The 12,880-nt window shown below is 56.0% G+C and overlaps 4 protein-coding genes across 4 annotated transcripts; 2 read left to right on the forward strand and 2 right to left on the reverse strand.

Annotated features, from left to right (window-relative positions):
- Positions 1 to 19: 19 nt before the first annotated feature.
- Positions 20 to 3,246, reverse strand: BKA78DRAFT_320348 (SWIRM domain-containing protein). The gene is made up of 2 exons (XM_066888946.1): positions 2,896 to 3,246; positions 20 to 2,618 (listed from the first exon to the last, which is right to left on the reverse strand). Exons 1-2 carry the CDS (start codon positions 3,017 to 3,019, stop codon positions 496 to 498), a joined length of 2,247 nt encoding a protein of 748 aa, XP_066741910.1. The 5' UTR covers positions 3,020 to 3,246; the 3' UTR covers positions 20 to 495.
- Positions 3,247 to 3,368: 122 nt separating this feature from the next.
- Positions 3,369 to 4,753, forward strand: BKA78DRAFT_320351 (electron transfer flavoprotein-like protein subunit alpha). The gene is made up of 2 exons (XM_066888947.1): positions 3,369 to 3,956; positions 4,009 to 4,753. The coding sequence occupies exons 1-2, from the start codon at positions 3,485 to 3,487 to the stop codon at positions 4,587 to 4,589; spliced, it is 1,053 nt and encodes a 350-aa protein (XP_066741911.1). The 5' UTR covers positions 3,369 to 3,484; the 3' UTR covers positions 4,590 to 4,753.
- BKA78DRAFT_270507 (uncharacterized protein) lies at positions 4,754 to 7,661 on the forward strand (the record flags this gene model as incomplete). Its single annotated transcript, XM_066885511.1, has 5 exons — positions 4,754 to 5,291; positions 5,345 to 5,374; positions 5,432 to 5,569; positions 5,768 to 5,906; positions 5,955 to 7,661. Coding segments are annotated over exons 1-5 (2,202 nt in total), but the record flags the coding sequence as incomplete, so codon positions are not given.
- A 2,424-nt stretch (positions 7,662 to 10,085) lies between these two features.
- Positions 10,086 to 11,576, reverse strand: BKA78DRAFT_175559 (uncharacterized protein). Its single transcript, XM_066883316.1, has 3 exons — positions 11,206 to 11,576; positions 10,401 to 11,152; positions 10,086 to 10,353 (listed from the first exon to the last, which is right to left on the reverse strand). Exons 1-3 carry the CDS (start codon positions 11,461 to 11,463, stop codon positions 10,167 to 10,169), a joined length of 1,197 nt encoding a protein of 398 aa, XP_066741913.1. The 5' UTR covers positions 11,464 to 11,576; the 3' UTR covers positions 10,086 to 10,166.
- Between the last annotated feature and the right edge of the window lie 1,304 nt (positions 11,577 to 12,880).

Raw genomic sequence — 12,880 nt, forward strand, 5'->3', positions numbered from 1 at the left:
GATTGTTTTGAAACTTGCAGGGTCCAATAGCTCCGCGGACGGGGTTTATGTACCTGATAGCTAGGCGCTCTGAACGTTGCTGTATGACCTGCATATCACTATCAAGGCGGGGCTCCGATTCGCAGTGTAATAATGTAATGTGGGGCATGAAGAGGGGAAAGTGTGGGGAAGTACAAGATCAACGGAGACTATTTGTGCTTCCCGAAAGGTTGTGAAGCTTGGTACAAGTTTCGACATGGGTAGCGGGTGTAGCCTTTTTGAAGGGTGCTACCGTGACCTGACCTAAGGTAATCATCAATTCTGCAACTAGTAAAGCATGAGCATAGAAAACGCAGGCTCCTCGACCTGGGAGCCCACTACAATCCGTGTCCGATCGAAATCCTACCTGCGCCATGATCCACAGCATCGTGAGTAACGCCTCTAGCCGCCAACATCCAGGACACCGTCCTTGCTTAAGCTCTTGTTTTTGCATCAATTACTCCAAAATTCGCATCCTCAGATTTCGTTTGCTCTGACGCCCTCCTCACCTTCCGCAGGAGTCTTGACTTCGCCGCTCTCCTCCTCGTCCACTGCCTTTGCTCCCAACTTTTCTCCAAACGCATTGGGACCGTGCACTGCCTCTTGCACATGCTTCATGGCCTCCTGGGGGGTCAGGGTAAGCGCTCTCCTGAAAGACTCCTCAACGTTGCGCATTCGCTTTTGGAAGGCCACGCGGTCCAAAAACAGTTGCTCCCGACGACGTTCGAGATCCCTTCGCTCTGCTGAGAGGACGTGCTCGAGTTCTGAGAATTGCTGAAGCTTAAGCTGCATCTTTTGCAATTGCATGTTGACCGCAGATGAAACGATGCGTGACAGGTTGCGTTCTTCGTGAGAGGCAAGCGCAGATGCACGGGCTCCGGAAAGGGCGAGTGGGACCGTTGCAAATGGATTGGGGTCTTTTTGTGACTTGGCTGCCTCTTGCGAGGCCGAGTCAACTTCCATGTTGTCCTCGTTCTTGACCTCGGATTCACCCGGGGTAGGTGCCGCGGAAGTCTCCTTTTTCTTCTCCTTGCCCTTGTCGGACTTTTCAGAATCGCCCTTTTCGAGCTTCTCGCGGAGAACCTGCTTCATTTCCTCCGAACTTTTGCCAGCCGCCGCAGCGACCACGCGAGGGTCTGCCAAGCCAGCCAAAAAGCCCATAACTGACATGACTTGGTTGTCGGCCTGGGAAAAGGGCAGGCGCCCGTTGCTCAGGTATGACAGGTTGCCGCCGTGCAAATCAGTCTTACTGGCATTCTCCTCAGCTTCGAGATATTGATCTTCAATCTCAAGCTGAAGAAACTTCAAGACACACTCCTCCCTCGAGCGGTTGCCAACGTACTCGGCAATCGAGTTCCAATCGTCGTCAAACATTTCGAGAGCCTCGAGCAGCCGCAACGTCTCGCCATCTGTCCAAGGGGCGTTGCGGTCCGGGATACCCGAATACTTGTCGTTTTCGATTTTAGTGTAATCGGACGCTTGGCTCGATGCAGGAAAGCGTCCCTCGAGGAAACAGTTGGGACACAGGTCGTACTTGAGCATGGCAGCCGTCTTCCCCGAAGCCGAGTGTGGCGCCGACTTGGCATTGTGGTAGTGCACCCGCGTACAATCGATTCCGCACGAGTTACAGTTGACCTGCCTGCCGGGCTCTTTGAGTGCGTCCACAAGAGATTTGCTGTCCGCAAGAGTAGTGCCGTTTGGAGCGGAGCCGTCACCATTGGCGGGCTTGTCCTTGGAATCCGCGGGTGTCACTTCTTTGCCATTGGCTTCGTACACATTTCTGCGAACTTCGAGGTTAAGATCTTCCTTGGACGCGGGCGCGGCGTTGGCAAGACGATCGGTGGCCGTGAGGGGTTTTCCTTGGGTGACCATGGACTTGGGCGCGGGCTGGTGAGGTTGCAAACCCCGCGGAGTGTCGGCGACAATCTTGAAGTGGCCAGTAAAGGGTGGTCCGATGTTGGAGGGTCTCGTGTCGGGATCGACCTTCCTGACGTCAGTTTGCTCTGATAAATCACTCAACTTACGAACCTGATAGTTGATCAATCCCCATTGCTCGAGGAAGGCGTGTACGCGCATGATCGCACACACGTCTCCAGCCAGGTTGCGTCTGCAGGCAGTGACAGTCAAGTACTCTGCAGGGTTCAACCGGTACGTGTTGATCATAAAGTCACGGTAGTCTTTGTAGACGGCGGGCGTCTTGCTCCGGTTGCGGGTGTTGAAGAATTCTGGCAAGGCCTTGCGCTCAATGTTGCTGATGGCAGCCATGTCGAACCAAGTGCTGTAGCTGGGTAGAATAATGGCATGGGTCTGCGCAATGAGATGGGAGCGAGCCTGGTTTTCGAGGGCGGATTTCGTTTGAGCAGGCTCTTCAGCTGCTGCGTCGGCCGTGTCGCCAACCAACTTGTCCGGACTTCCAGTCTCCTTCTTAGGTTCCTCCATGCCACCCATTTCCTCATCTTCCGCAGCCTCTGCATCCTCATTCTCGGGTCGTGGTCCCTCTGGAGCATCGAGGGGATTGTCGGAAACGGGGGCGGGAGTGTTTTCCGAGTCCTTTTGCGCAGCTGCGTCTGGTGCGTCGTCGCCCATGGCTGTATCAGCATCTGCTGCTAATTAGTCTTGGCGCGATGCGTCTTGGTTGGATGGCTAAGCAAAGACTTGGTCTCCAGCTCAAGTCTGGTGACTGCAAGGTGCGAAATTGTTATGTCCAGTTGGCTTTCATGCCCATTTCAGCCGGGTGGATCACTGCCAACAGCTCCTGCGCTCAACACCATCTTGTCGCGCAGAGTCCGGTACGTGGCAGCGTCATCGAAACCGCAGCAGAGCAGAAGGATTGACGAATTGACCTTGGGTGAATGTTGAGCTCTTGTGGCTACGTACCTTGGCTTTGATCGTGTTGAGCCTCGGGCGGGACGGCAGCGTTGGTGTCTTCTGTCGAGGCAGGGGCATCGAGCTCCGGCGCAGGAGGAAGACCGGTGTCTGCAGGCGCTAGCTCGTCGGCCATTGTGATGTGTATAAAAGAATGGAGCTTGGCGCGACGGCCGGGTGGTTGGAGGTGATTGAGGTGTGGACGTTGCGATCGGGCGCGGGCGGAGGGCTAAACGCGTGTCGGGCGGGTGAGCTACACGACTGCGATCGCGTTCGGACAAAATCAATGGTGGCTCGACGAGGCGGAATGGGCGAATGAAGGGTGGAGAGTTGGTGATGCGCGTCGAGGTGGACGGGAGCTGCGTCGTAACTTCTTCAGTCGCGCGGCTGGACTCTCCGGAGGACGCCCAGTCACGCTAAACCCAAAGCGATTAGCGCGGCATATGAAGCTCTGGATGGTTAACCTCGGACTGCCGACGCCGGAGCATCTCTCTCACGCACCTTGGTGACCATCTCTCCGATCTTTTTCCTCCTCACTCGTCGCCTGTCGTCCTCCATCCGCCCTCCCTCTCCGCTCCCACCCTTTTTGCGCATCCACACCATGTTTTCGGCAGCTCGCAACACGGCCCTGCGGCAAGCCCGCACCCAGTTCAACCAAGTCCGCCCGGTTACGCTCCACCAGCACTCGCTCCTCGCCAGATTACTCTCGACCTTGGCCGTGCTGGAACAGAGGGAGGGCAAGCTCAATCACGGATCGCTTACCGCTGTCTCGGCTGCACAGAAACTTGGTGGGCCCGTTACTGCTTTTATTGCTGGCAACAATGTCAAGTCCGTCGCAGAGCAAGCAGCCAAGATCAAGGGACTGGACAAGATAATCTACGTCGACAATGCGGCATACGAGAGGGGGCTGCCCGAAAACTACGCGCCGTTGCTCGTGGAAAACATTAAAAAGCATGGCTTCACCCACGTCCTCGCTGGTCACTCGGCCTTTGGCAAGAACATGCTACCCCGCGCTGCTGCGATTCTCGACACGCAGCAAATTTCAGACATCACCGGAATCGAGAGCGAAGACAGTGAGCTGCCTATGAATTCATCTCTTGTGGGGCCGCCGTGCTGACAGCCCAGCCTTTGTTCGTCCGATTTACGCCGGAAACGCCATTCTCACAGTACAATCAAGCGACAGCATCAAGATAATAACCGTCCGTGGCACTGCATTCCCTGCGGCCGAGACTGAGGGCGGTAGTGCAGCAGTGGAAGAGGGCGTCGATCCCAAGGCAGAGACGCCGACGGAATGGGTGTCGGAAGACCTGGCCAAGTCTGACCGTCCTGACCTTGCTACGGCCAGTCGCGTCGTTTCTGGCGGTCGTGGTCTCAAGTCCAAGGAGGAATTCGACCGTCTGATGCCTCCTCTCGCCGATGCTCTCGGTGCCGCCATTGGAGCGTCTCGCGCTGCCGTTGACTCTGGCTTTGCGGACAACAGCTTGCAGGTTGGTCAGACGGGTAAGAATGTGGCCCCGCAACTCTACCTCTGCGCGGGTATTTCTGGCGCTATCCAGCATTTGGCGGGAATGAAGGACAGCAAGGTCATTGCTGCCATCAACAAGGACGGAGATGCGCCCATCTTCCAGGTCGCCGACGTGGGGTTGGTTGGTGATCTTTTTGAAAAGGTTCCGGAGTTGACGGAGAAGATCAAGGCGCAGTCGTAAATGCCTTTTCCGCTTGTACGATGAGCAAGCAATACGTCGGCCAAGCTAGAGGTGGCTGCTGAGCATCAAAAGCCGGCGTGACTGTAAATATGGTGTGGAATTACGGCGTTGCATTCTCCAATAGAAGAGAAATACATTCAAGGCTTGCTAAACAAATTCTTGAACAGTTGCGCAAAGCGGCAATTCCCGCACGTCGGTCTTGGTCGACCCCGCCCCCGTTATCCCGTTCATCTGGACCTGACAGCTTGGGGCGCGTGGCTGAACCCTGGGCTTGTTTCTCAGCTCACATGGACACCAACATAAACCGACGTTAGCACCTCCGCGACTCCTTTTGCGCGTGCTCTCTCACACCAACTCTCTCTTTCTTTTATTTCTCTGCACAGTTGACAGCGCTACCTGTCGCGCCTCTCTCCTCGATCCCCAGGCGCCCTCTGACATGTCTGGCCTTATTTCGTCGACCTAGAATACGGTTTCATTGTGACTTTCTTCCGAAACACCATGAATCCCCGCGATCATGTCTTCAGATAACGCAGCGCAGTCGGTCGCTGAAGCAGAAAAGACCTCTTACTCTCCAGCCGCGGCATCAGGATCATCTCAGGATGGCCAGCCGGGAATCTCCATCGCCGAAACGGCTCGCCGGCCGAGTCTGAGTAGAGCGCGGACGTTGAAAGCCAAGTTGAAGAAGAAGGAACGAGAGGAATAGTATTGCATTCTCTTCGCGGAAAATGGCAGACAAATGCTAATCACGGCTCTAGCGACTGGTGGTTTGCGAGCACTGCGATTCCGTACGTCACCCAATGCGCCTCATGATGGAAACCCGGCTAACCGACACCCCCTGATAGCCTCCTGGCCGCCACGCTCGGACCCCTCGCCAATGTCTTGTCGATTGCAGCTCTTGTGACATATTGGAGAATGGATTTGATCGTGGATGGCAAGCGGGTCCCGCAAAACAAAGGACAGGAATTTGAGGACCCAAGATGGTAGGTCGTGAGCGAACCATCGTCCGTGGTCTTGCTGCACCGCGAACCAGATCGACTTCTGAACTTGCAATCAATTCCGAATGCCCAGCGCTTATTCTTGACTGTCTTCGATTACTCTCTTCCAAAGTCTTTGTTCAGAGCATGCTTTTAAAGTCGTTGCGTTTCAGCCGCGACGAGACGGTACTGATGATTATCTAGGTGTTTCTGGATCAACGCCGCCTCTCTCATTTGCGGCTTCATTGGCAACATTTTCCTGTTGATGAACTTTACCCAGCGCATCCGGTACATTATCGCCCTTCCGGTTACCATCATTTTGTGGTACTTCGCAACTGGTTTTGTGAGAGCTCCACTCCACACGTCATGAGAGGGGAGTTAACAGGCATAGCTTACTGGCATTCTCGCAAGCATGGAACTCCACGTTCCCCCAAATCGACCTGACCAGACTTATACCGAGGGCTACTGGTATGGCGTCATGGCTGCCACCATGTACTGCATTTGCTCGATGCTTCTCATGGTCAACATGGTTGGCTATTGGCGTGGCCACTATCCGCAGAAGCTCATCTTGACCGAGTCCCAGCGGATGCTGATTGTGCAGACGATGCTCTTCTTCATCTGGCTCGCAGGCGGCGGAGCAGTGTTTGCGCGACTCGAGTCACTCTACGGCGAGCAGGATTGGTCGTTCGTCCAAGGCCTCTACTTTTGCGATGTCACCATCCTTACCGTCGGTTTTGGCGATGTATATCCAACCTGCGACGTCGGTCGTGGGCTCGTGTTTCCCTTTTCCGTCGGCGGCATCATCATGCTGGGTCTCGTCATCTCGTCCATCTACCGATTCGGCTCGGAAATGGGCAAAGACGAAGTCATCAAAAAACACATGAACAAGATCCGCAGGCGCACCGTCGACCGCACCGTTTCGTCGTCCATCGAACTTCGCCGTCGACAGGCGGAGCGCAAAGCCGAGTCGTCTGAGTCTCAGCGTCCCCAGATTTCGGCGCCCTTCAACCCCGTCGACCGCTCGGCCGCGACGCGCATTCCAACGCAAAAGAGCAACCGCAGCTTTAATACGATGGTAAACCTCAACATCGTCAAGAGCCTCCCGAGCATCCCGGTCCCGCCCGTCGTGCGCACGCGCAAACCCAAGATCCTGCTTCTACGCGAGGAAAAAGACCGGTTCGACACGATGCGCTCGATTCAAAAGCGCACCGCCAGTTTCCGACGGTGGACGGCACTAACGCTCTCGGTCCTCGCCTTCGGCATTCTGTGGCTCATGGGCGCCGTCGTCTTCTGGCAGGCTGAGAAGGACACGCAGGACATGACGTACTTCCAAGCGCTCTACTTCTGCTACGTCTCACTGCTGACCATCGGCTATGGCGACCTGGCGCCCAAGAGCAATGCCGGCCGCCCCTTCTTTGTCGTCTGGAGCCTCATCGCCGTGCCAACCATGACGACCCTGATTTCCGACATGTCGGACACGGTTATAAGTGGGTTTAAGCACAGCTCCGATCGCCTGGCTGAGTTCACCGTCCTCCCCAAGTACGGCATCTGGCGCGAGTTCCTCGAACGCCACCCGTGGCTGCTGGCGAGGCTGCAGGAGCGCGCCGCCGCTCGTCGCGTGCGCCGTGGCGTCATGCCCGTGGGACCCAGCGACGACGACAACGAAGCCAGCGTTGGGAACGGTGGAGGCGAGACGACAATGGACGGCGGCGCCAGCGCCACCCTCTCCAACACGTCGTCTTCACCACACCGCGACAGCCTCAGCCGCGCTCCCAGCCTCAACGAACTGGCCGACGACTCGCCGGCCGCGCAGTCGGACGCGGCCATGTCGCGGCGGCTGGCGCTGGCCATCCGGCGCGTGGCCAACGACCTCAAGGCGGAGCGCGAAACCAAGTACAGCTACGAGGACTGGGTCGAGTTCACGCGGCTGATCCGGTTCGGGGCGGGCGAGGGCCCCGAGCAGCGCGCCAGCGACGAGGACGCCGCCGGCCTCGTCGATTGGGACTGGATTGGCGAGGACAGCCCCATGGTCAGCGGCAAGATGGAGGCCGAGTTTGTGCTGGACAAGCTGTGTGCGAGTTTGGAGCGGTTTTTGAGGGGGTTGGCGAGTAGAGAGGAAGAAGAGGAGGGGAGTAAGGATTGTGGTGCTACTACTGGCAGTGGCGGGAGCAAGAAGGAGAGTGCGGAGGACGATACTGTTGTTGGTGACAACTGATTCTGTGTGATTGCGCTGTATTGATTTTCTATTCCCTTCTTTTAGAGGCTGCCCGGCTGCTCCTCTCATTTGTTCAAGAAGTGTCCTTTGACTGGCTGTCCTTTTGGCATTAATACCCCATAGTAACCCGAGGAGTTGAATTGGAGGAATGGATGATTCATCTTGATCCAGGGCATATACATGATGGATTGACCCGTTGCCGACTCCTTCTGCTCTCTGACTTGGGGACTGGCTGATGACGGAACTCATCCACAGCCCGTCGTGGCCCCGTCAACTGACCCAAGGACAACAAGCAAGAACCAAAGCTTCGACCTTCGGCAGGCGGGGACGATTCTTTAGGCTTGCTCGCCTCGACTGCCTCCCCTTGGCCTTGTCAATCTTCTTTCTGTTTTTTACTGCCTGCTTTGCTGGCTCGGGGGCATAATACCACCAATGCCTACCACCACTCAACAGACAGAGCCCCAGCCCCACCCCCTCCGTCTAAGTGGAAGCGTGCACAGGACTATCAAATAAACACGCACCCACCCTATTCCCCTCCTTTTCCCTCCTCCTCCTACCTTGACCTTGACCTCCCACCACCACCATCCCATCCACCTTGCTCTACTCCGAACAAACGCAAAAGGAGAGGGTTTGAAGAACTAGGGGAAGAAAATGGAATGGCATGGCATCATGGCACGCCATTAAAGGAGGCCAGAAACGACTTCAAGTTGGCACGCAAAAGACGAATTGTATGGATGGATGGATGGGTGAGAAGCCGAGTCGGTTCAAGTCAAGTCCATCATCTACATTCATGTACCTATGTACCCTATCTTACGACCTTCGCTCCGTCGGGTCTTTCTGCTCAAGCTCCACGACGTAAACCCCATGTACCGACGCACATCATCACTCATCGACATTCTGGCACTTCCATGTAGTCTGCTTACAAGGTAGGTTGGTAGGTAGTTACGTATTAAAGCCAGCAATAAGTAGCCAAGGGGGCAACAATACAGTACAGTACATATATAGCTAGCAAGCTAGCTAGTAGCTCGCATATAGCATGAAGCTCATGCATCCATGCATCCATGCATCAATAACGAATTGAGGAGCAGGGAGGAGGCCCAGCAACGAACGACGACGCGCGTCCCCACTCGCCATTCGCGACGACGTCGCATTCATCACTCTCTGTCGTCTTCCCTCTCTTGATTCCCCACCGTCACGCGAACTGTTCGCGTCTTTCTCTCCTCGTTTTGATTAAAAGCCTGACGTATACAACATGCAAGGCAGAAAGAACAGCGAAAAGACTCCTGCCTTTTTGCACCGCCAGATGTAGGAGACGGAGTCCAGGCAGTTGGGGGCGAGCTGCAGCCCAGGCATGCAGACAGACAGAGATGGCAGGAAGCGGGGAGATGCAATGGAGCAAAAGCAGACGGGATGGAGAGGAAAAAGGCCACATGAGCGAAGGCGCTCATGCGCCATGCAAATAGTCGATGATTGAAAAAAGTTGAAGAACAAACACAAAAGGCATGCCCGCCCACGCATCATGCCCCCGCTGGCCCCTGTGCCTGCCACTACCAAAGGCTGGCTGCCCTGTCCTCGTCATGTTGTTTAAACCCCGTCCCTACCCTATACAACTACTGCAGAAAACCAGAATTCGAATCAGTGTCGGAAAAAAAAAGAACAGGTTTGAAGAAAACGGTCGAAACCCCCGTTCTTTTGTAGAGAAAAACCGCGACCGACAAAGAGGGCCCAACCCACACAGAATGACGCGGGGTTGGATGTTGGAAACCAGAATAATCGCCTGCCCCTCTATGATGCAGCGCTGAAAATGCAAAATGCTCAAATGCGTCGACGCCTGAAAAAAGGCCGCAGAAAAAACTTGGTCGGGTAGAAGAAGAAGAAAAATCGCGACCGGGGCCATGCTTGGAGTATCTCTGACGGCGAATGGCTGCTACGCTGCTCGGATCGGCTCGGTTGGCTGATTTGCAGCGGGATGCATGTGCCGAAAATGCAGTCTATTCAAGGCGGCTCCGCGCGCCAGGCTGCGCGATCCGATATCCAACGGAGGCACCAGGCCCGCAAGCCGAGTATATTGATTCGGCCGGGAGCAGTGGGTGGTCGGATCCAAAATCGTCGGGTCTAAGGCCATCCTCGTGTCGTAGCGGAGACAAGTCCGCGTGCGAGCGTAACAACATCCGCCCAAAGTATTCCCCGGGTATTCATCGTACCATCTCTTCCATCATCTCTTGAAGGGTCCAGCCTTGAGGGCGCGGGTACCGCGAAACATGCCCTCTGTTCGGTATTGGTAGGTATCGTCATAATTCGTGCGTAGGCACGACGCGGCGTCTCTCGGGCATGTCCCAGAAACTACAGGGGACCACCAGGCTCAGCATCACCAGCTTTCAGGCACTCTTAGTTGCTGCTATTCTTGGCCGAAAACTGCTCGATACGGTCCTTGAGCCACGGAGGCACAGACGAGCGGACGGCCTCGGTGACTTGTTGAGCGACGTAGTGGTTGTAAGTGGATCTTTGCTTGACGAGCCTGCCTGCTTGCTGACCAAGGATTTCGTGGGCCTTGCCGGAAAGGTGAAAGTCGTCCCTGACGCTACGTTAGCGGTGCCGGTTTGAAAAAGTTTCGAAACTTACCAGAAGAGGTGCTGGCTCGGCTCTTCGCACACTTGCTCCTGAACACCGAGTTCTTGTACCGAGTCTTCGTCCTGCGACTGAGGGTAGACCAGGGTCCGGCACGGAGTGCTCACGTCGTTGAAGTCGAGCGCCCTCTTGCGGATACTGGGCGGGCCGTACATTTGCTTGGCCGTAATCTGGCTCTCCATGAACTTGTCGCTCTCGAGCAGGAAGACGTGGCCACCCATCCAGTTGCGCGCATGCGACTCGAGCCTCTGGTTCCAGTAGCTAGCCATGTCAATGGCCATGCGGTGGCGAGTGGTGTCGACGTCGTCAATCGTCTCCATGTTGAAGCGAGGGAGGTGGGTGACGTTGACGGCCTTGGGGAGAACGACCAAAATGGGGGCTCGCATCCATTCGTGGACGATGTTCAGCTGGCGGAAGAGGTGGTCGATGCTCTTGTCAATGGCAAATTTGGCGACGTTGCGTTCGAGCTTGGAGTAGTGGAAAACGTCGTTGACGCCAAACCACACGGTGAAGAGAGTCCACTCCTTGGGAGGCTGGATGGGCCACATACGTTTGGCGCCCTCCATCTTGACAAAGTCGCGGACCTGCTGCTGGAGATCGCGGAGAGCAAAGTCGGTAAAGTTGTGCGAGGAGGTGGCATTTTGGAAGACGGCATTGTCGAGGACGGCGCCGACAGTGTCGGTGTAGTACTGGGTGACTTGAGGTGGCAGAGAACGAGCGTAGTTGTCTATCGAGTCGCAGAGAATCTGTTGACAGTCAGCCTTGGGTGGTGGGCCTCGCGATTGCGGCATCGACGCACCTCCTGGCAAAGAGCCTCTGGCCAGACGGGACCACTGGCCGGGTGTCTGATGGGCTCGTAGCCCGGCGGGGGTCCGTTCAGAATGTAGCGACCGGTATCCGACCAAGAGTCGCCAAAGGTGACGATCCTGCGCACTGAGCCAGACCAGGACTTTTGGAACTGGGTGTACTGGCGCGTCGAGGGAATGACCCAGCCCAGGTAGAGGATGATTGTGACTGCGAGTGCGATGATGACGGAACAGCGCGAGAGGAAGCGCATGGTGAGAGGTGGAGGGTTTGCGGAGCCTTGGAGGCGAGAGGAGTGGTGGTTCTCAGAAGGGCGCGTCAGTCGTTGGGGAGGTCTTTTGGCGGCGGTAGATTATCGATCGGAGAGAAAGGGGGGCCCGTGGAGTCGGCGGTAAGCGAGTATGCAGCGATTGACAAACAGTTGGGGGAGGATGTGGGGAGGGAGGAAGTGGAGAGAAGAAGTGGGCAGGCAGTAGTTGGCTATTGTGTGGTGGTGGTTGACATGATCAGAGTGTGGGAGGAGAGATGGGTGGTTGGGAGGGAGATGGTGGAAAAAGAGCGAGCGGCTACGCAAGCGTCGGTCGTGGTGGGAGGATCCACTGACGAGTAGTAGGTAACCAGTGGCAGGCCAGTAGCAGAGGTACCCAGCCAGCCAAAAGACGCAGAGAGGAGCAGAGGAGCCAGAACCAGAGAAGCAGTGTGCACCGCACCGCACCATGCACCCAGCGTGAGAGGCCGCGACCGGGGGTGTCCATGCCCGACAGGCAGGACACCACAGGGGCCGCAGCCCTTCAGCCGCGCTATTCCTGGTTGCCTGTTCATCAATAGGGGGATGCCTAAGCGTAATGACAGCGGGCGTAATTTACGCCGTCACCACCATCACGACATTCTTCTTCATCTTTTTCTCATCTTCTCTTCTCATCACTATCACTTCATGATTTCCAGATGCTCAATAGAAACCTACATAGCACCCCGCATCCTCCACCATCCCCCCTTCCATCTCGGGAAACTGCCGCATCATCGCCAAGAAATGTCCCTTCGCTTGCCAGCAGCCTCCGTCTCAGAACCGTCACCACCAGCGCTGGTGCATCCAATTTACCACTTGCCGTGACCTCATTGCTCCGCTGCTGACGACGACTTTCAACATCACCACATGTCGGCCGAATGCTGCATTGAGGATGAACATACATCTTCGCGCCATACTCACCACTGCGGGCTAGCTACATACGCGCCCCCTGTGGCCCATGCAACTGCGGCCGATTCTCCCCGCACTTTCCGGGCACGTTGCATTGAGCTTTGCAAAGGCCATAGCTTCTGGAAACGTCAGAGCAGCCTCGTGCTCGATGCTTGGGTTGCGCAGGAGGAAACGCCCTCGAAACCACCATCCACGAGCCACGCAATCAATCTGCCCTTGAATCAATGCCTCCAAAAGAAAAAAGACGTTGACACCCAAACGTAGGTAGGCAGGGCGCCAAGGCCCTCTCCTCGTATTTCGCGTCAGTGCTGCCGGTATCATTTCGACGTCCTGCTCAATTACAGTGTTTTGTTCGCCTGGTTCCCTGATCAACCCATTTCTGTTTCCATTTTTGGAGCTTGGAATGAATAGGCCACACGTTGTGCTGCTCAGGGTCTCGGAGCATGCTTGGGCATGTGGTGGCACCGCCAAAAAG

Source organism: Phyllosticta capitalensis, assembly GCF_038381095.1.
Source record: "Phyllosticta capitalensis strain CBS 128856 chromosome Unknown BKA78scaffold_8, whole genome shotgun sequence".
Lineage (NCBI taxonomy): Eukaryota > Fungi > Ascomycota > Dothideomycetes > Botryosphaeriales > Phyllostictaceae > Phyllosticta > Phyllosticta capitalensis.

Coding starts and splice junctions, on each gene's coding strand:
- BKA78DRAFT_320348 (XM_066888946.1), bottom strand. CDS start 3,019: ATGGCCGACGAGCTAGCGCCTGCAGACACCGGTCTTCCTCCTGCGCCG. Junction 2,619..2,895: donor TCAACACGATCAAAGCCAAG/GTACGTAGCCAC, acceptor AATTAGCAGCAG/ATGCTGATACAGCCATGGGC.
- BKA78DRAFT_320351 (XM_066888947.1), top strand. CDS start 3,485: ATGTTTTCGGCAGCTCGCAACACGGCCCTGCGGCAAGCCCGCACCCAG. Junction 3,957..4,008: donor CGGAATCGAGAGCGAAGACA/GTGAGCTGCCTA, acceptor CTGACAGCCCAG/CCTTTGTTCGTCCGATTTAC.
- BKA78DRAFT_175559 (XM_066883316.1), bottom strand. CDS start 11,463: ATGCGCTTCCTCTCGCGCTGTTCCGTCATCATCGCACTCGCAGTCACA. Junction 11,153..11,205: donor CAGAGGCTCTTTGCCAGGAG/GTGCGTCGATGC, acceptor GACTGTCAACAG/ATTCTCTGCGACTCGATAGA. Junction 10,354..10,400: donor CCGAGCCAGCACCTCTTCTG/GTAAGTTTCGAA, acceptor ACGTAGCGTCAG/GGACGACTTTCACCTTTCCG.